The sequence below is a fragment of the Elgaria multicarinata genome, chromosome 16 (genome assembly GCF_023053635.1).
Source record: "Elgaria multicarinata webbii isolate HBS135686 ecotype San Diego chromosome 16, rElgMul1.1.pri, whole genome shotgun sequence".
Taxonomy (NCBI): domain Eukaryota; kingdom Metazoa; phylum Chordata; class Lepidosauria; order Squamata; family Anguidae; genus Elgaria; species Elgaria multicarinata.
Window position 1 is genome coordinate 1308357 of NC_086186.1, and position 20842 is coordinate 1329198.

At 52.8% G+C, this 20842-nt stretch overlaps 2 protein-coding genes across 2 annotated transcripts in view; one reads left to right on the forward strand and one right to left on the reverse strand.

The window, feature by feature from the left end:
• The first annotated feature begins 241 nt into the window (after positions 1-241).
• Positions 242-14752, forward strand: LOC134409597 (cholesterol side-chain cleavage enzyme, mitochondrial). Its single transcript, XM_063142392.1, has 9 exons — positions 242-669; positions 2973-3128; positions 4625-4824; positions 5726-5929; positions 8016-8176; positions 8588-8754; positions 10396-10474; positions 11863-12054; positions 12824-14752. The coding sequence occupies exons 1-9, from the start codon at positions 377-379 to the stop codon at positions 12938-12940; spliced, it is 1569 nt and encodes a 522-aa protein (XP_062998462.1). The 5' UTR covers positions 242-376; the 3' UTR covers positions 12941-14752.
• A 3538-nt stretch (positions 14753-18290) lies between these two features.
• CCDC33 (coiled-coil domain containing 33) overlaps positions 18291-20842 on the reverse strand; it is a 123812-nt gene continuing 121260 nt past the window's right edge. The window contains exons 21-24 of the mRNA XM_063142607.1: positions 20657-20775; positions 19499-19585; positions 18680-18799; positions 18291-18359 (exon numbers count right to left, since the gene is read on the reverse strand). Coding sequence (XP_062998677.1) covers positions 18291-18359; positions 18680-18799; positions 19499-19585; positions 20657-20775 — 395 coding nt within the window. The remainder of the gene's footprint in view (positions 18360-18679; positions 18800-19498; positions 19586-20656; positions 20776-20842) is intronic.

Below are 20842 nucleotides of genomic sequence, written 5' to 3' on the forward strand. Positions count from 1 at the left end.
AAGAGGGTGAAGAAGCTGGCATTTAGAATCACACCTGTGCTGAATTCCTGTGCAATCCAATGCATGTCCCGTCCAGCTCAGTGAGACTTAATCCCAGGTGAGCATGGATAGGGTTGCTGCCTTAATTATGTCGGCCAGACTTCCTTTTAAAACTGTTAATAAAATATATTCTTTTTAAAAAGAGAAGGAAAAAAGAGGCAGGGGCAGATGAGCAGGCGTTCCAGATGGGCGTCCTTGAGGGAGCCGCGTGCGCTGCTATAAAAGCCTCTGTGCGGGACGCTTGCATCACTCCAGAGGACTCTCACCTCTGGCAGCAGGATCCCCCCCCTCAGGCCTCCTGCTTTCTTTCTGGTCTTTGCTCTTTTCCTGCCGCACGATGCTAGCAGCACTCCACCGCCTCTGCGTGCCTCCTTTGGGCCTCCCCAGAAACCCACGGCTCTTCTGCTGGCCGGAGGATTCCCACCCCCCTGGCTACCACAGGGTTCACGTAGCTTCTGGAAAGCTGTACCCCACTCCCCTCGAAGGGAAAGTGGCCAGGCCCTATAGCGAACTGCCGGGCAACTGGAGGACCAACTGGTTCAACCTGTACTTCTTCTGGAAAGAAGGCGGCTTCCAAAACGTCCACAACATCATTGTGCACAAATTCCAGACATTGGGGCCCATCTACAGGTAAGGGCTTTTCTTTGCCTCTGTGGGTCTGGCTGCCCCTTTGCCCAGGGGTCCGGTTCCTCTGGAGATCCATTTCATTTCTGTGGCATCGCAACGCTGTGCAATCCCTTTGGAGAAGCCTTGGGCAGGGTGGTGGGGGGCAATGCATTGGGCAAGAAGGGGCTTATTTATTTTATTTTATTTTATTTATTTATTGCATTTTTATAATGCTCAACAGCCAAAGCTCTCTGGGCAGTTTACAAAAATTAAAACCATGGAAATAATTTGAAATATAAAACAAACAGTATAAAAGCATAATATAAAATGCAATTTATTTATTTATTACATTTCTATACCGCCCAATAGCAGGAGCTCTCTATAAAAACACAACCAGGATAAAATTGAGCAGCAGTGCAGAAATACAATTTTAAAATGCAGTTAAAACAGCAAAGTTAAAATTAAGTTAAGTTGATAGACTGTTAAAATAAAAGGGTCTTCAGCTGGCGATGGAAGGAGTACAGTGTAGGTGCCAAGCAAACCTTCTTAGGGAGCTCATTCCGCAGCCGGGGTGCCACAGCAGAGAAGGCTCTGCTCCTCCTGGTAGCCACCAGCCTCACTTCCTTTGGACTTGATTCTGCCCCCCTCCCCCACAGAGGACCTTTTCTTCTACCGCTCCCAGTTTGTGGAATGTCTTGCCGGGAGAGATTCGTCAACTTAACAGTCTTCCAGAATTTAAGAAAGCCATAAAGACTGATCTCTTCCGGTAGGCCTAACCAGCTGAATTTTAAGATGCCTTTTTTTAATGGTGTGCTGTTTTTAATGACGCACTGGTTTTAAACGTTTGAATTAGTTGTATGTGTTTTATGGTGTTTTTATTTGTATTGTACCTCGCCTCGATCCAGAGGGAGAGGCGGGTAACAAATAAAATTATTATTATTATTATTATTATTATTATTATTATTATTATTAGTATTATTATTAGTATTATTATTACTACTCTGTCCAAGGCCCCCAAACGTTAAAAGGGCTAAATATGAATCTGAAGCCAGTTTTTATTCAAAATTAAAAATCAGGGCAGAGCCCCAGAATAATTGCACACTCTTATCTGCCACTTTTTCTCTCTCAGATATTTGATATCATTTATTTATTATTAACACTTATATGTCTCCTTACTTGTTAAAAAGTTGTGAAGGCAATTGAAAACAATACGTTTGGGGGCGTGACGCATGTGGGCCTCTATGGGTACAGGGGCATCTCCACAGGGCCTCTCCCATAGATCTGGGGGGGGTGGCGGGGAGGGGGCTCCTGGTTCCATGGGGCAGGGCACCCGCTCTGGGCTTCAGTCAGAACTCCAAAGGAGCCCTCCGAGGTGCTGATCCACTTTGGGGGATCAGGCCCTGCATTTCAAGGGCTGAGTAGTAGTAGCCCTTGAAGGGCTGAGTAGTAGTAGCCCTCGAGCAGACTGAGCAGGCTTACAAGTCACACAGGTCAACGCCTTCTCGGCTAGGGCAGGGTCTCTTGGACCTCTACTTCAATTTGAGCAATTCTTTCTGAATGGGCAGCTATCCATCTAAATTTGCACATGCCCATTTAATGCAAATCTGTGCTCTTTCCTTTTGGGGATGCAGTGTAAGAAGAGGCCTCCCGCTTTCCCCAGCTGGTGCCCAGCTAGCTGCCTCTTTCGGCCGGGGCCCCTCCTAGAAGCTGAAGGAGGGGCATCTGGAGGCAGGGCCAGGTCAAGGGTCAATAGCCCCCTGGACTCGCTCCTCTGCTTCTCCCCTCACCCCCCCCGAAACCTGCTTGTTCTCCTGCCTCTCACTCACTCTGGCCCCCGACCACCACGGTGGCGGTGAGGAAGAGCAGCAGCAGCAGCAGAGGCCCACCTGCTCCCTGGGGCTCAGCTTGTCAAGCAAGCAGGCAGCAGCTATGATGAGAAAGAGGAGGAGCCCCCCCCATGGCCCTGGCAGTGAGAATGGGGCCCACGGAGGGGGGGACTCGCCCAAGGCCCTGGAGCTGGCCCTGGCTCCTGTAGGCAATACCCCCCCCCCGGCCTCCCCTGGAAATGCTAGATCCCCTCCCCACTCCTGAGCTCCAGAAGAGCATCCAGGCGTGCCCCCCAACTTCCAGGGCCTGAGAAGGGGCCTGAGGAATGTAGAGGGCAGGAGTTCCCCGGCTCCACTCTAGCCTCTTGGCCTGTGCCAGGGCTGCTGGAGCCAGCACTGGCTGGGGGGCGAGGGGGGGCAGGCAGAGGGCAGGGAGGCCTTGGCCGGCCCCAGGTGCGCCTCCTGCCCGCTCTCTGATTCGCCGCCGCTCCTCTTCCCCAGGGAGAAGCTGGGCACCTACGACAGCGTCAACATCATTGACCCAGCGGACGCAGCGACCCTCTTCAGAGCGGAAGGCCGGAACCCGGAGCGCTTCGTCGTGCCCCCGTGGGCCGCCTACCGCGACTTCCGCAACAAGCCCTATGGCGTGCTGCTCAAGTGAGGGCCGGCGGGGGAAGGCGGGAGCGCTATGGGGCTGGGGGTGGGGAAGGAGACTGGGGGGCAGAAGCAGGAGAGGCAGAAGTGCAGGAGGGCCTCAGGATCAGGCCCAGGGCCCACCTCTCATCCAGCTCTCTGTCCCTGCAGTGGCCCATGAGCTGCCCACGGGAAACCCGCAAGCAGAACCCCAGCGCAGCTGCCGCGGCCTCCTCCACCTCCTCCTCCTCCTCCTCCCGCCCACACCCACTGCCATTGTATCCACAGGTTACTGTCCTCACTCTTCCTACTACGCATGGGCCAGCCTGGTGCTCCCCAGGTGTTTTGGATTACAAGTCCTATAATCCCCGACCATTGGCCATGCGGATTGTGACTGAGGGGAGTTTCAGTCCAAGGTATCTGGAGGGCACCAGGTTGCCTTCCCCCACCCTGCTCAGCGAAGCATAACGCCCCACTTTTTGGGGGGAGGGGATGACGTGGATGAGCCCGGCCCCTGGCTGCCCCATGCACAGTGTGATCATTGAAACGTAGAAAGTGGAGGCTGAGCCCTGAGCTGGGTGGGCTGGAAGGCTTTGTGCGTACAGCCAGCCGTGCGCGTGAAGGCTCCCTCCCTCTCTCCCTCCCTGAGGGGCCTCGTGCTGCAGATGTGGGCGCCAGCCCGTGGGGCCAGACCTTGAGATGAATGTGCGGAGGACAGGTGTCAAGAGAGGAAGGGCTGCCCGCCCACCCCTCCCCCGGTCTGTTCCTTCACTCAGTGTCTGGGGGAAAAAGGGGGGTTTGTGGATAAGTTTGTGGAAGACCATGTGGCAGATCGAGCACCCAGCTTAGGGAGGCTCCTGGATCCAGTGCTGCCACTCAGGGCCCTGGGGGTGGCCAGGAGTGCCTCTGAGAAGCTTAGGGAGAGCTACCGGCCATGACCTGGTCTGGACAGAGGTAGCTGGGCGACAGGTGCCCAGGCATCACTCTGGTAACCTCCTGGTTGGGTTACCTTTGGAGATAGTACAGGAACTCCAGTTATTTCAGAATAGAGGTACTAGGGGTTGACTTGATCCTGTGGGGCTTCGTCAGGGGCACTGGCTTCCCATCCATTTTCGAGCCCAATTCAAAGTGTGGGTGTTGACCTTTAAAGTCCTAGATGTCTTGGGACCAGAGTATCTTAAGGGCATGTCTCCTGCCGCATGCACCTGCTCGGACCCTTCGGGCGTCTTCAGAGGCCCTCCTCCAGGTGCCCCTGCCAAAGAAAGCTAGGTGGGTGGCTACAAGACAGTGGGCCTTCTCAGTAGTGGCACCCCACTTGCGGGACGAACTCCCCGAAGAGGTTCGCCGGGCACCTACGTTGTGAGCCTTTTGCTGCCAGGCCAGGAGCTTTGTGTTCTCCCAGGCATTTTAGAGGCCCATGTCTCGATTTGTATGGCTGTGTTATGGATTCTTGCGCTGTTTCTTGGTCTGCGTTGCCTCGCCTTGCATTCTTTTATATATTTCTACTCTTGCTCTGCCAGGAACGGGGAGGGCTGGCGCCGCGACCGCCTCGTCCTGAACAAGGAAGCCCTGGCCCTGCAAGTGATCGAGAACTTTGTGCCCCTCCTGAACGAGGTGGGGGAGGACTTTGTCAAGAGAGCGAGCGTGCAGATCCAGAACTCCGCCCAGGGGAGATGGACAGCCGACCTCACCAACGAACTCTTCCGCTTCGCCCTCGAGTGTGAGTCAGTGGGGGAATTGGGGGGCGGTGCTGGCCTTGGAGCCGGCCGGGGTCTTGCCAGGCAATGAAATGGCTTGGGGCCTGGGCCGGCAGGACCCAGATCTGCGCAACAGCTATGTTATGGTCTCCATAGGCACATTAAGAAACAACGCTTTGGATTTATTTGCATTTCCCAGAATGCAAAGCCAGGCAATTGATTTCTCATCCCAACAGGTCGAACACAGTTAGGCTGAAGGTAGATCCCCAGATGTTTTGACTTCAGCTCCCAGCATCCCTGGCTGTTGGCCATGCTGGCAGGGGCTTATGGGAGTTGAAGTCCAAAACATCTGGAGATCTACCTTCTGCCCACCCCAGTGGTAGAAGACACAGGGAGATGTGCTTTGCAGGCTCAGACAATTTTCATAAGTCCTCCAGGGGACTCAGCAAAGCAGCTCCCGCAGAAACCCATGAAGCTGCAGGGGTCCATCGGCAGGTCCTGGCCTGGCAGCGGCTCTTGCATGGAGATGTCGTGTCACTCAGATGGAGGGACGCGGAGGAGCAGGGAAATGGTGACCAAGACAGGCACTCTGGTGGCACCAGTCAGCGGCCCCAGATTCCTGATCCTTCCAGCCCGCAATCCACCCAAACGGCGCGCCGACCTTGCCAACCACAAATAGTGAGGGAAGGTTTTCTGTCAGTGAGGGCCAGGCAAAAATGGCCCTGCAAATAGATGTATCCCAGTCTGTTTGAAAATGCTTTTTACACCTGCACCACAAATGCAACCAACCTTGGGAAATTAACGCGATGCATAGTGAAAGCACTTGGGTTTGGATCCCCTCCTCCACCCCACCCATGGCAGAAATGCCTTGGCTCTGCAGGCCCTCATTTACCTCCGTCCTTTCCCCCTCCCTCCCCCTCCCAGCCGTGTGCAACGTCCTGTACGGCACGCGCCTGGGCCTCCTGCAGGACCACATTGACCCCGAGGGGCAGCGGTTCATTGACGCCATCACACTGATGTTCCACACCACCTCGCTGATGCTGTACATCCCGCCCAGCCTCCTGCGCAAGATCAATTCCAAGACTTGGCAGAACCACGTGAGGGCCTGGGACGTCATCTTCAAGCATGGTGAGCATGCTGATGGCTGGCAGCGTGGACCTGCCATCCCTCCAGAGCTCGCCCAAGGAAGTTTGAATAGGGTGGCGGCTGGACCCTGGCTGGGGTCACCAAGCAAAGGCAGGAGGGGAGAGGGAGCCTCAGAGCACCAGCTCCTTCCCAGTGTCAAGGCTGCATCTTGGCCATGGGAAACACCAGAGGCAGCCGCGTGGAGCCTCTCAAGGTCCCTGTCCTGCCGGATCGTTCTTTGATTTCTTAAGGTGATGACGACGATGACTTTACCTGGGAGGAAGGCAGGCTGCAAAGTGATGGGCTGCCCCCCCCCCACGCTGTGCTATTTTTGTTTGGGTTCAAAAGAGTGGCTTTGTGTTTTGGAGCTCAAACCTACCTCTGCCTTGGATTTAGTTTCTTGGGCAAGACCCTTCTTTTTTAACCACAGCTGTTTGTCTTCTGAAAAACGAGTCTGTTGTGACCAGCAGCCATTACCACCCCCACCCCCAAAGCCAGTGTTTGGCTTGAGTTGCCCTCAGCTGGACACATCACCCCCACCCCCATTTTCCACCTGCTAGTCAGCCATAAAGGCACTCCAGCTTTTCCACCCTCAGATTGGGGTGGGTGGGATTCCTGCTTGGCCCTATTAAATGTGGGGCCAAACGGAAATGGCCCTGCAAGTAGAATTGCAACACCATTTGGGAATGCTTTTAAAAGCCGCACTGTGAAAGCATCTAACCTTGGGAAATGGACATCGTGTGCAGTGGAACTAAGGGCAAGGCCCCACCCCACGGCTGCCATTTGCTGAGAGTGCCCAAAACAACAGAATGAAATTTAATATGGATAAATGCCAAGTTCTACATGTAGGAAATAGAAACCAAATGCACAGTTACAAGATGGGGGATACTTGGCTCAGCAATAGCGCAAACGAGAAGGATCTTGGAATTGTTGTAATCACAAGCTGAATATGAGCCAACAGTGCGATGTGGCTGCAAGAAAGGTAAATGCTATTTTGGGCTGCATTAATAGAAGTAGAGCTTCCAAATCACGTGAGGTACTGGTTCCTCTCTATTCGGCCCTGGTTAGGCCTCATCTAGAGTATTGCGTCCAGTTCTGGGCTCCACAATTCAAGAAGGACGCAGACAAGCTGGAGCGTGTTCAGAGGAGGGCAACCAGGAGGATCAGGGGTCTAGAAACAAAGCCCTATGAAGAGAGGCTGAAAGAACTCGGCATGTTTAGCCTGGAGAAGAGAAGATGGAGGGGAGACATGATAGGACTCTTCAAATACTTAAATGGTTGTCACACAGAGGAGGGCCAGGATTTCTTCTCGATCCTCCCAGAGTGCAGGACATGGAATAACAGGCTCAAGTTAAAGGAAGCCAGATTCCAGCTGGACATCAGGAAAAATTTCCTGTTAGAGCAGTACGACAATGGAATCAGTTTCCTAGGGAGGTTGTGGGCTCTCCCACACTAGAGGCCTTCAAGAGGCAGCTGGACAACCATCTGTCAGGGATGCTTTAAGGTGGATTCCTGCATTGAGCAGGGGGTTGGACTTGATGGCCTTGTAGGCCCCTTCCAACTCTGCTATTCTATGATTCTATGAAAACACTCGCTCAAAATCCCAAATGTGCCCACTGACTCAAAAAGTTTGGGGACTGCTGCTCCAAGGTCTCACATGCCAGTCTGAAGTCCCGTTTTTTGTTTTTTAAAAATGGTTATCAGTCAAGCACATTCCCTGTCCTTCCCCACCCCCCAACTCTAATGCTGCAAAGCTGAACTGGGAATGGAGGTGGCGATGGTTCCACGACAGCAATTTATTATTTATTTATTTATTTATTTATTTATTTATTTATTTATTTATATAGCACCGTCAATGTACATGGTGCTGTACAGAGTAAAACAGTAAATAGCAATGGCATTAGCCAATGCACTCTGCTCAACGCCGGCTTCTGCTGCAACACGGCAGAACACATTTTTCTGCGCTTGACTAAAGGGAGGGCTGTGTTGCTGGTTGAGATTGTGGCCTGCATGGTGCCCCCACTGGCTCTATGGCTCACGCTGTGGACACCACGGCATGTCCCCAGCTGTTTGCTCTCTGTCTCTCCAGCTGACAAGTGTATACAGAACATCTACCGAGACCTCCGTTTGAAGCGGAAGAGCGCCGAAGAATATACAGGCATTCTGTCCAGCCTTTTATTGCAGGACAAGCTACCCATCGAGAACATCAAAGCCAGCATGACGGAGATGATGGCAGGAGGGGTGGATACAGTAAGGAGACACTGGGGCCCTTTCTCAGAATGGAGACCAGGGTGGTAGAGCCCAGCCCTCCCCCCTCCAGACCAAAACTCCCAGAATTCCCAAGCGATTGCTGCCCTCCCTCCTGCGAGACGTTCTGCTCCTTGCAACGTCATTTCTCGGGTCCTCCGCTCGTCTGTACTGGTTGTGTTTGGGGCATGGGAGAGTTGGCACCTGGTTTAAGGCAGCCTGAACTTCCACCTACTGCTGGTATTTGCCATTGCCAGGGCACTCCCCCCCCTAAATCTATGATCAGCCCCACCCACTCAGTCAAACATTCCGCACTTACTAGACATACAAACCCCAGACATACCGAAGGGACAGAAAGGTGGTTATCGCCACATTTACCCTCATGGTTGATGGCTGCTCTTGGTTTGCCTCTAGACCTCGATGACTCTCCAGTGGGCCATGTATGAATTGGCCCGAGCGCCAGCCCTGCAGGAGCAGCTGCGGGCAGAGATTTTGGCAGCCAAGGCGTCTTCCCAGGGGGATGTCCTCAAGAGGCTGAAATCCGTTCCACTGCTCAAAGCCACCATCAAAGAAGTCCTGAGGTATTGTGTGTGAATGTGTGTGTTTCTTTCTATGATGAACCCATTTCCATTAATTTGTCATTTCTTGATTACCTCTATTTACAAGGCACCAATAAGACAGGTTCTCTGGCCATCACACAATTATGGTCAAATAGAATAATAATACAATAAATACAAGTGAAGATCTAAAACCAACAGGGCAAAACGAACCTAGGAAAAATATAGATGCAAATAGCAAAGCTAACATGATAACAGAAATTCAATGCAAAGAGTAAAATGAAATAAGTTTCTTTTTTTAAAAAAAAATGGAAAAGCTAAAACCAGCCTATAAATAAATAGCTGAATCTGCTATCATGGAAAAGAGAATAAAATAGCATTCCCTATTCTAATAGGAAAGATGACAGGCTGCTTCCAGACGAGGCTCCTTTCATGCCACTAGTCTGCGTCAGTCATGGGATTTCACAGTCTTCCGCTTGTGACTCGGTTCAGAGTTTCCCCAATGCTTCCTTGCTTAATGGTTTCCATGAAGAATCCCTTATGGAGGAAATGGGGGGATGCCTGCACTGTGTCTTTTGGTCGGCTGTGCTCGGAGCTGCCTGTCTGGAAGCACCAGAAAAGGCCTCAGGGAACAAAATCTTAACTTGGTGACTAGATGGGAAGAAAGATTCCAGCTGGACATAAGGAAAAACTTCCTGACTGTTAGAGCAGTATGACAATGGAACCAGTTACCTAGGGAGGTTGTGGGCTCTCCCACACTAGAGGCCTTCAAGAGGCAGCTGGACAACCACCTGTCAGGGATGCTTTAGGGTGGACTCCTGCACTGAGCAGGGGGTTGTACTCGATGGCCTTGTAGGTCCCTTCCAACTCTGCTATTCTATGATTTTATGATTCTATGAAAGCCGCGTTGGCCCTAGGCGACTCTCTCTAGGGCGAGTGCGTCATGTCAGGAGGGCCTTCCACCGAGAGAGCCACACACCCACACCCAGGAAGGGGGAGCATTTGGAGGGGAGCCTTCATAGACGGCCGTAGGAAATGCGCAAGACGCCTTATGCAAAAGTTGCCCCCCAGCCAAGAAGGGTCCCGGGCTGCATTCGGGCAGAGGGCGGGCAGGGGTGAATCAGGCAGTGTGGGTCCCGGGCATGTCAAATCAGAAGTAGGCCCCATTGCATTCAATGGGACTTACTCCCAAGTAAACCTGCTGAAGAATCAGCGGAACGAATTGGTGAAACAAAGCTGGTGCTGGTGGGAAGGCATTCCACAAAACCATTTCCCCCAAATTCCTGTGTCAATTCTGCTCAAGTTTGCCTGGGCCACTGTGTCCCACCAATGGGACTTCTGCCATGGACCACTGGGCTGCTTCCAGGATCGCTGAACAGTCCTGGCATTATGTGCCTTTGTTGAAGAGATGCCCAGAATGTGCTCTCTCTCTCTCTCTCTCTCTCTCTCTCTCTCTCTCTCTCTCTCTCTCTCTCTCTCTCTCTCTCTTTCTCTTTCTAAAGTTCCCCTACTTCCGTAGGCGATGGGGATTCCAACCGCGACCATCAGGGACTCTGCAGGGTTGAAGCCAACCCGTCCCTGCTGGTCCTGAGTGCTTGGGAGTGGAGGAGTGCTGTGTCGCTAAATGCCTCTCCTCTCTTTCTCCCCCCTCCTGCCCCACTCAAGGCTCCACCCAGTTGCAGTGACAGTGCAAAGATACACGACGGAAGAGATCATCCTTCAGAATTACTTCATTCCTGCCAAGGTGAGTACGTGGCGTGGAATATTACGGCTAGTGTTACTTTTATTGACGATGGCACTCTCTCACCCTTCCTTCAAACAATTCAGGCTGCCGGATGTGGCCCTTCCTCACCTTGATCCTCACAAAGGGCCAACAGTGGGGCTGGGAGGGAGACATTGGCCCACGAGCCCCTGGCAAAGCTTTCTGGATGACCACCGCAGCGTCCTGGCTGTTTTGCATCAGCCATTCCCAACCTGGTGCCTTCTGGACGTTTTCGGCTGCAGCTCCCAGAATTCCTAACCATTGACTGTACTTTCTGGGGCTGATGGGAACTGAAACCATTTGGAGAGCAGCAGGTTGGGGGAAGGTGCCTTAGCATGGAATAATCTATTCTAATTGTCCCTACTCACCAAAGGGAGCACGTGGTTTCACAAACGTGTCTCTGGTAAACGGCTCTCTTTACTTTGCCTCAGTGGAGACGGATAGCTCCTCTTTCAGTGGGGCAGAGAATCCCCTTTGGGGTTCGGTCAGAACAGTCAGATGGCAAAAGGAGCTGTCCAAGGTGCTGAGCCCTAAATGTGCGTGCATTTTTGTGCAGACTTCCAAAAAGAAAAATGTCCAGAAACGGATGGAGCTCTGTGGCTTTTTATCCCTCTCTGCTCCCTGTTTTTAAACGGATCAGGCCCTGTGGGTTTCTTCCCTTGCTCTCCATTTCGAATTGACTGTTTCAATTTTATCATTGTGTGTTCTATTTGTTGCTTATGTTGTATTTTTTATTGTAATGTGGTTATTTTTCTGTTCTAAGCCAGCCAGAGAACTTTCTGTTGAGTTTTATAAATAAAGGGTTGGTTCCATGTTTGGGTGAGACCCATTGAAATGAATGGGACTGAAGGTATCCCACTGATTTCAAAGGGCCTCCTTCAGAGGTGAGTGGCCTCTTCCAGGCCAGGGGCCAAATCCCATGGTAGAGAAGCTCTTGTGGGGGGGACATGGCGGGGGGGGCAGGGCTGAAGGCAAGAGGGGGGAGGGGCCAGAGCACACCCTGCTCGTCCTGCCAGTTGCAGAGTCCCAGGGGAGGCATTTCAGTCTGTGAGGCTGGGAAGCAAAGGCCGGTGGGGAGCAGCGCATGACTAGCGGTTGGTGGAAAGGGCTCGTGGGGCCAGGAAACGGGGGTCGCGGCCACCTGGCAACCCGCAGAAGGCTGGACTGGGAGCCCAGGAGGGTCAAACGAGGCCCATGGGGCCGAGGTTCCCCAGGCCTGGTCTACTCCTGAAGTGGCAATATCTGGAGCCAGCTCAGTGTAAACAAAACAATAAATAAGGTAAAGCTTCTGTTTCAGCAGCTCCAGAGATGGGTGGTGGTGGCATTGCTAGACCTTTTCATTTCCCCCTTATGTCTCCTCCTCTTCACAGACCTTAGTCCAAGTAGGGATTCATGCAATGGGCCAGGATCCCAGGTTTTTCACAAAGCCTGAGCAATTCAACCCCGGAAGGTGGCTGCAGAAGGACTCCAAGCACTTCCGAAACCTGGGCTTTGGCTTCGGGCCGCGCCAGTGCCTCGGCCGCCGGATCGCTGAGCTGGAGATGCAACTCTTCTTGATCCACGTGAGCGCAACTCGGTCTCTCCATGACGGCACCTTGGATCCAGATTGAGGCCCATTGAACCACCAGCCTGGTGGAAGGTGGCCCCTGCTCAGCCTCCCCTCCTTCTTCAAAACGCTGTTTCCACTGGAAACAGACATTTGGGGAAATAAACATCCCCCCTGCCCCATATCCAGGATTCAAAGCTGGTCATCTGGGAGGAGCTGAAGACTCTCAGATTTAAACTTTCTACCTAACTGAGTAGGGACAGGGGAGAAATTCACTCAGTTCCCTTTTTAATGCAAACCTATCTAATTTCGCACTTTCGAACCAATATGAGAACTGGAATTCAATTATCCTTTGAAATTCACAAAAAATTCCAATTCAAAAATGCACATATAAAGACGTGTAGAGAAAAATATGTATATTAGTGAAAATAATGTTAAAAAACAAATTGTATTAGCAAAATTGCTTGCAAAAAAATGTATTCCATTAGGAGACATGTGGCCAAAAATGCATATGGATTTTCATGCAATTTTGAAAGGGGGAAAAAAACTCAAGTGCAAGATGTCCTGAATGTAAGATTAGAAAAATGAGAATCCCAGAGAAAGAGAAACCGTCAGATTTGTACTTCCTTGCATTTGAGGCCTGAGACTGGACCAACATCTTGGGTCTGAGGGCCAAAGCCTGTGACGTTGCAACCTCTTGGGTCCTGTTGTGCTTCCTGTTTTGCATCCTGCCTTCACCCACTTCTCTCTCTCTCTCCTCCCCCTCCTCCCCCCCCCCCCCGCAGATGCTGGAGAACTTCAAGATCGAAACCAAGAGGGGCGTGGACGTGGGGACCATTTTCGACCTCCTCCTGATCCCAGACAAACCAATCTACTTGACGCTTCGGCCTCTCGACCCCTAATCCATGAGCAGAGAGGGCCTTCCCATCAGCCTTTGAGGCAAGATAGGTTATGAGGACCCAACGACCCTGAGGCACAACGGGAGCTGCCACGCTTGCCCCTCTCTGCAAATGTCTCTTGGGTTCCGGAGGCAGCTTGCTCCCGAGTAAGACAAATAAGGCACCAGCACTGAGAGAAGGAATTTGGGGGGTGGGATGGGGCAAAGACTTCTCAGCTCTCAGACTTGCAATACAATTGAGGCAAGGCAAGGGGAGGCCTCCACTGGCCAGGTCTTCCTGTCGCCTTAGGGCCAACGTAGACGTGGTGGCGGCAGCAGACTTAAAAACCTAAGAAGAGCCCTGCTGCATCAGACAGAAGATCCATCTAGTTCAGCATCCTGTATCCCACAAGACCAACTTGGAAGCCTTTGGGGAGCCCACGAGAAGGGCAAGTCGCTGCCCTGAACGGTTGGCTTCCTCCACTACAACAGTTGCTGTCCCCCCCCCCCCCAAACCCCTTCTCTTCTTTAAGCCCCAATCCTGGAAAAGAGCTCAGCACGTCAGAACATAAGAACAGTCTGGTGGATCAGCGCAAAGGCCCACCTAGTCCACCGTTCCATCCACACAGTTCCCAAGCAGATGCTTATGGGAAACCCATGAGTAGACCTAAACACAGTCACACCTGTTCGGAGTCCTACTGACTTGGATCCTGGAGGGAGCAGAGCGCCATCCTGACTGGCAGCCAGGCCTCGCGTAAGCGGAGGCCGTAGGGCGACTACTGGTCATGTGAGAAAGTCCTTTCTTCGGTTTGACCTGAATCTCTCACCAGTCAGCTTCGTTGTAGGAGCCCTATTGGGTTCTAATAGTATGGGAACAGCGAAGTTTCTCGCTGTCCACTTGCTCCACACCAGGCATTATGCACCTTCCGCCATGTCCTCCCTTCCTTGACCTTTTGCCAAGCAAAAACACCGCAGCCTTTCCAGGTGAGCTCCGGTGGAGGCAAGAACACAGCTGGTGAGCCTCGGCGGCTGCTTCCTAGCCTCCCAAGGCGACGCTCGGGCGAAGCTTGGCTTGACGTAAATAGGGAGAATGGGGGAGAAATCAACTTGCATTTCATAGAATCATAGAATAGCAGAGTTGGGAGGGGCCTACAAGGCCATCGAGTCCAACCCCCTGCTCAATGCAGGAATCCACCTTAAAGCATCCCTGACAGATGCTTGTCCAGCTGCCTCTTGAAGGCCTCTAGTGTGGGAGAGCCCACAACCTCCCTAGGTAACTGATTCCATTGTCGTACTGCTCTAACAGGAAATTTTTCCTGATGTCCAGCTGGAATCTGGCTTCCTTTAACTTGAGTCCATTATTCCGTGTCCTGCACTCTGGGAGGATCGAGAAGAGATCCTGGCCCTCCTCTGTGTGACAACCTTTGAAGTATTTGAAGAGTGCTCTCATGTCTCCCCTCAATCTCCTCTTCTCCAGGCTAAACATGCCCAGTTCTTTCAGTCTCTCTTCATAGGGCTTTGTTTCCAGACCCCTGATCATCCTGGTTGCTCTCCTCTGAACACGCTCCAGCTTGTCTGCGTCCTTCTTGAATTGTGGAGCCCAGAACTGGACGCAATACTCTAGATGAGGCCTAAGCAGGGCCGAATAGAGAGGAACCAGGACCTCACGTGATTTGGAAGCTCTACTTCTATTAATGCAGCCCAAAATAGCATTGGCCTTTTTTGCAGCCATATCGCACTGTTGGCTCATATTCAGCTTGCGATCTACAACAATTCCAAGATCCTTCTCGTTTGTAGTATTGCTGAACCAAGTATCCCCCATCTTGTAACTGTGCCTTTGGTTTCTATTTCCTAAATGTAGAACTTGGCATTTATCCCTATTAAATTTCATCCTGTTGTTTTCAGCCCAGCACTCCAGCCTATCAAGATCACTTTGAAGTTTGTTTCTGTCTTCCAGGGTATTAGCTATCCCACCCAATTTTGTGTCATCTGCAAATTTGATCAGCGTTCCCTGCACCTCCTCGTCCAAATCATTAATAAAAATGTTGAAGAGCACTGGGCCCAGGACTGAGCCCTGCGGCACCCCACTCGTTGCCTCTCCCCAGTTTGAGAAGGTTCCATTGATAAGTCCTCTTTGAGTCCGATTCTGTAGCCAACTGTGAATCCACCTAATAGTTGTTCCATCTAGCCCACTTTTAGCTAGTTTGTTAATCAGAATGTCATGTGGTACTTTGTCAAAAGCTTTGCTGAAGTCAAGATATATGACGTCCACAGCATTCTGTGGACGTCATATATCTTTTTCTCATTAGGCTCCCTTGCCACGGGACCTTACTTATCATAGTTCTGAGTTTATTAAAATCAGCTTTCCTAAAATCCAGAGTACGTGTATGGCTACACTCAACTTTTTTCTCCTTCATAATCAAGAATTCAAGTATGATGTGGTCACTTTCCCCCGGAGTTCCCGTAACTGTCACTTTATCCACTAAGTCATCCCTATTGGTCAGATTCAGATTTTTATTATGCGGTCACAGACTCAATAAAAGCAATACCAACAATCATTAATTTAAAACCATAAAATCACAGTCTTTTGTACAACAGGCTAAAAGAGTTATTTAAAACATACACATATTTAAAATATATAGGCATAGTTAGTAAAATTGGGAAAGTGGGCCCCATCCCTATTGGTCAATATCAAGTCAATTTCAACCAAGACCAAGATTGATTGATTGATTGATTGATTGATTGATTATTAGTAGCTGTTCCCATCCTGCCCAACTGGCTGATGCCCTCCAGGGGGCTGACATTTCCTTTTTCTTTTCTTTTTTAAAAAAGCCCAACATCAATAGTAGGAAAACCCAAACAGCAGAGAGTGTGTGTGTTGCTCCTGGGCTTTCTAAGCCTCTTCCGCACGGGGTTTGCAGAGGAGGGACCTCTTCTGGTGTGGAACTATCTGGCTACACTGTTTTCCAGGGATGGAACAGAGAGGTGGGAATGAGCTGGCTGCAGATGGAGAAGACGACCACAGATCAGTCCAGGACCACTAAGCCCAGCCTGGTCGTTCCATCGCATGGGTGGGGCATTTGCACCCAGGCATTACAGTACCAGAGATGATGGCCAAAAGGAGTGTCCAATGTTAGTCCTACGTGGAGCAGAACCACTGAAACGGATGAGACTTAAGTTAGTTGTGACCCATTCATTTCAGCAGGTCTACTTTACGTAGGACTACTGTTGACTATTACCCCCAGGCATTTAACAGCGTATGCTGAGTTTTTTAACTGGCCCCAGAATAGTTGTTTTAAGTGGATATTGTCTGTTTCTTTTTTGTCTGTTTTTTGTATTTTAGACTTTTATGGTTTTAAATTTTGTATATTTGTTTTTAATGTTCACTGTTTTTAACCTTTGTAAACCGCCCAGAGAGCTTCGGCAATGGGGCAGCATATAAATAAATAAATAAATAATAACAACTAGAACTCCAAGATCCACCAACCAGAGGCTGGTGGAAACAACATACATTTAGCTTTTAGAACACCAGAGGAGCCCTGAGGCTGGATCGGACCAAGGGTCCATCTTGTCCAGCACCCTGTTCACACAGCGGCCAACCAGCTGTTGACCAGGACACGATGCAACAGCACCCTCCCACCCATGTTCCCCAGCAACTGGTGTATATAGGCTTAATGCCTCTGATGCTGGAGGCAGCAGCACATAGCCATTACAACTAGTACGGCTTTTCAGAAGCCTGAGCCCAGAACTGAATGGCGCCCACACAAAAATCCACTCTCGGTTCTCCAAGCTTCTCCATTTTGGCATTCGGTTCATGCCGAGACTTTAATATTGCCTTTCAGGGAAGCCTGTGCTCCACTCAGCCTCTCTAGGGGAGAGGGGAGTTGAGCCCGGGACATATACTTTGCAGGAGAGAACCCGCCCCACCATGGCATGCCGAATGCCACCGCCGGTCCTGCAGCACTGTGGCAGCGGGTGAAGGCTCTGGTGCCTCTTGAGAGGTGTGACTGCATTCAGACAAGTCTCCTGACAAGGAGGAAGAGAACGGAGGTCAGGAGGCTCTTCCAGCACCCCCATGGCCCACGCAAAAGGTTTTCCTCCCACCCACCCCGTGGCTTTCCAGTCCTTTAAAAGGGCTCTGTGGACGGTGCCCCTGCTGTGCTTCCTCACCCCAGAAGCCTGCTTCGATGCACGGCTGGATCTGGGCTGGCGGAGCGTGCCCCGCTGCACTCTAGAGCAACCAAACTCAGCACACAGGGGAAACAAGATGAGGAAAATTGAGGCACATGTGGGAACCTGAGGGCTGTATCCGAAGAGTGAGTCTAACGCAATTCCCATTCACGTCAACTGGTCTACTGTAAGTCGAACTCCGTGGGATACAATCCTGAATATGTTTTAGGTTTTATTGTTGGGGGGCAGGGAGCGAGAGAGGGATGATGAAAAATGCTCCCGTCTAGCCAAACATCTTCATGGTTAATTGTCAAAACAAACAAACACAACGTGGTCCATGAGCTGATGGTGGCCTTGGCGTGGCTCCTTGTCACCTGCTGCTCAGAGGGTGTTCTGCCGCAGAGGCCCCACCCGATCCTGGCACCCGACCTGTTCCTACCTAGGGATTCACCCCACATGCATTGTCCCCACAATTCACCTCGGATTTGGGAAAAGGACGTATTTAGCACTGTGTGCTTGGAAAACGGAGTCTCTTGTGTTCCCAGATGAGGAGGTCACTGTAGCTTATGAGCAAACAGGTAGGTCTCTCACCCCATTGGGGAAAATAATGACTGGATTCTCCTTCAAGAGAGGAGGCTGGGGCGGGGGGGGGGTCAGCATCAACGTCTCTGCAAGGAAGGAGCTGCTGAGCACGGAGAACAGGGTCCCCATTTTGCAGAGTGGGGGAAGCAAAAACGACTTCATAAGTTCGGAAAGCTGAAACAGTCAGCTGGTGAAAGCCGTCCTGGTGGCCCACTCTGTCTGCCGGCCCAGCTAGCCTCTCGCCCTCACCTGAGCCCCTAAGCACATTTGCCCTCGTCCACAGCCTCTGCTGCATGCAACAATGGAGGCTCCGGATGGTATGCATTTCCCCCGTTGCGTAGATGGCGGCCGTAGAGGGCCCCCACGGCGACATCCCTAAGAGGCCATATAGAGCCACCGTGACGCATAGTTCTTGATCGCCTCGTCCACCATAGTCTGGCCTGGGATTGATTTCCCACAATTTGCAATTTGTGGGGAATTTGGGGGCCTGAGATTCTGAAGCTGACATCTGATCTCAGATTACGGAGAGGCTGGAAGTCTGAAGGCCACTGGTCGAGAGGGCCACTGGCCCACGAGCCTGCCTTGCACTGACCTATGAGAGCAGCCCTCCCTGCATGGAGCTGCTAGTACGCGTTCTTCCCGGTCTTGACTGCAGTCTTCTCGTCTTCATCGCCTCTCCCTGCCTTCTTGTCCTGTGGGTGGGGGAGTGGGGGGTGCGTTAATCAGCCACGGGGACATGCCACAGAGACCCGGCCTAAGGCCTGAGGGGGCGGGGGCGAGAGCGGGCTTCAGGGATGGAACCAGCTCCCCTCTTTTGCACTTTCAGGTGTGTTCCACAGAGCATTCAGGGAACAAGAAGATGGAAATTGGCCAGTTGCAGCTACATCCCAGCTCCCGGGAGTTTCCTTCCCTGGACGCTGCACCACCCCCACCCCCAGTGCCATTCTAGAAGGTGGAATGGCCTCTTCTAAGGGTTAGGGTTAAACCCTAAGGCTTTAAGGCAGTTACTCACCTGCAAGAACTCCTGAATGATGAGGGAGGATGGAGATTGGCCAAATCCGAGGTCCTGCTCTAGAAGCCGAGTGCTGTAATCCTGCTTCTCTCGGCCCCATTTCCTGGAGGATTCCTCCAGCTGTAACAGAGAGAGAGCAAACACCCAGTGTGGCCGGGCGGGATTTCTCCGGTTTGCACTCTTTCCAGCTGAACCAGCCCACCGTTTGATCTCTGGAAGCCAGGGCCTTCCTCACTCCTGCGAACAGCCTCGCCCCACGTGGTGGTGGTGGCGGCGGCGGCGGCGGCGGTGGTGTTGGTGCAGGAGAAGGCCACCGATGACGACCTCCAGTAGCAGACGCAGGCTGCCTAGGGACACCAGGCTAACCATGTGAACCAAATGCAGGACTAGATGGACCTTTGGTCTGACCCAGCAGGGCTCTTCTTAGGTTCTTATGGTACCCTCCAAATGCGTTGGGACTACAAAACCCACCACCGCCAGCCAGCAAGGTCACTGGCCATCATGGCTGAGGGGACGGAGGGCACCAGGTCAGGGGAAGCAGGTAAGGATTCATCTCTGATGGAGGAATACTCTGGGCGGGAGCACAGGGAGCCGTCTCATCCCAAGGAAGCTCGCGGGTCCCCCTGGCCCAGTCGTGTCGACGGGCAGCAAGGGCTCCCAGGGCTTTCTGGAAGGGTTCCTCCCTGGAGACAGCGGGGATTGAACCCACTGAGCAAGCCCAGTCCCTGCCCTTGAATCGGAGGTGCTGCTGCTGCCACGAGAGGGCCGGGCCGGGCCAGGGGAGGCTCGGGAGGCGGGGTGCAGGCCGAGGGCCGTTACCTGGTGTTCCAAGGCGTGGACACGCGCCTCGGCCCTCTCCAGTTTAGAAATTAACGAGAGCTTTTCGGTGCTGCCAGAAAACGTGTCCTGGGGAGCGGAGAGCACATTTTACGATGCAAGGAGAGAAATGCAAGGAGGCAGATCAGAAATGAAACCCCGTGCAGCTGCTGGGCTGCAAAGGTGCGTGGCCGGCAGAGCCGCTCTCGCTCTGGAGCGCCTGGACCCCCTCCCCTTCCGCCCGCAGCCTGTCGCTTTCCTCGCGGAACGGTCTGCTTCCTGTCTGCACTTCTTCTGCCCATCAGAGGAGATGGCACCGGCTGAAAAGGCGAGGGGCTCGCACTGGTGCAAGGCAGCTTCCTCCGTCCCCACCCTGAGCTGCTCATCTTCAAACGGAAGCTGGGCTGGGGACCAGGGACCACCAGTGGCCGCCGCCCCTTGAGCCCATCTACTCGTCCCAGGAGCCGTCGCTGATCAGCGAGGGACGGATGGCTCCATCGGCCGAAAGCACCCGGGGCAAACGGCATCCTCCACGGCCTACGCTCCGCACCCACCCACCCGCTCTTCTCATTTGGAAATGCCTGGAGGTTTGAGCGATTAATCTGTCTAAAGTTGCTGGCAAGAAAACCCACCATAATTCAAAGGGTGGTGGAGAGCACGCTAGATCGGCTGCCCAGAACTCCAGGCTCACGGGACAAATCTGGGGAACCCTCTGGAACTCCCTACATGCCCCAAGGCCCCTTTCCCCTGAATGCCAACCACTGGGTGGATGGCCAGCTTGTGCGAGTTCCCTCTGCCCCGCCCCCAGGACCCCTCTCCTAGGGTGCAGGTCCTGGCCGTAAGGGCTCCAGGCAGGAACAGACAGGTGATTTGGGCTCCCCACCTTCTTGAGTTTAGCTTCCCCCGCCCCCACCACTGGAATGCCCTCCCCCCCGCAAGAGCTTCTCCTCGGGCCAAAAGAGCTTGACACCCTGGTCAAAACGAGGGCAGAGAAGGCTGCCCTGTCCCAGAGGGCGCAGAACCCTCTAGAGCCGCATCCCTCTTCTTGCCCTCTTCCTGCCACTGAGGCCGGCTCGACAAAGACATGCTGGCGGCCTGCCCGGAGCGCAGCAGCAGGGCAGGACGCCCCAGACCCCGGCTGGCAGAGCGGGAGTCTCTCACCGGCAACGCTTGCTGCTGCAGGATGATGGGGGAGCGGAACGAGGACTTGCCCAGCTCGTCCCGCAGCCGGGTGTTCTCCATCAGCAGGGTGGCGTAGAGATCCTTGGGCCAGCTGTCGCCTGCCACTGAGGGGCAAGGAGGGAGAAGGGGGTCAGCAGGCACAGAGGGACGGGGCCAACGCCAGCG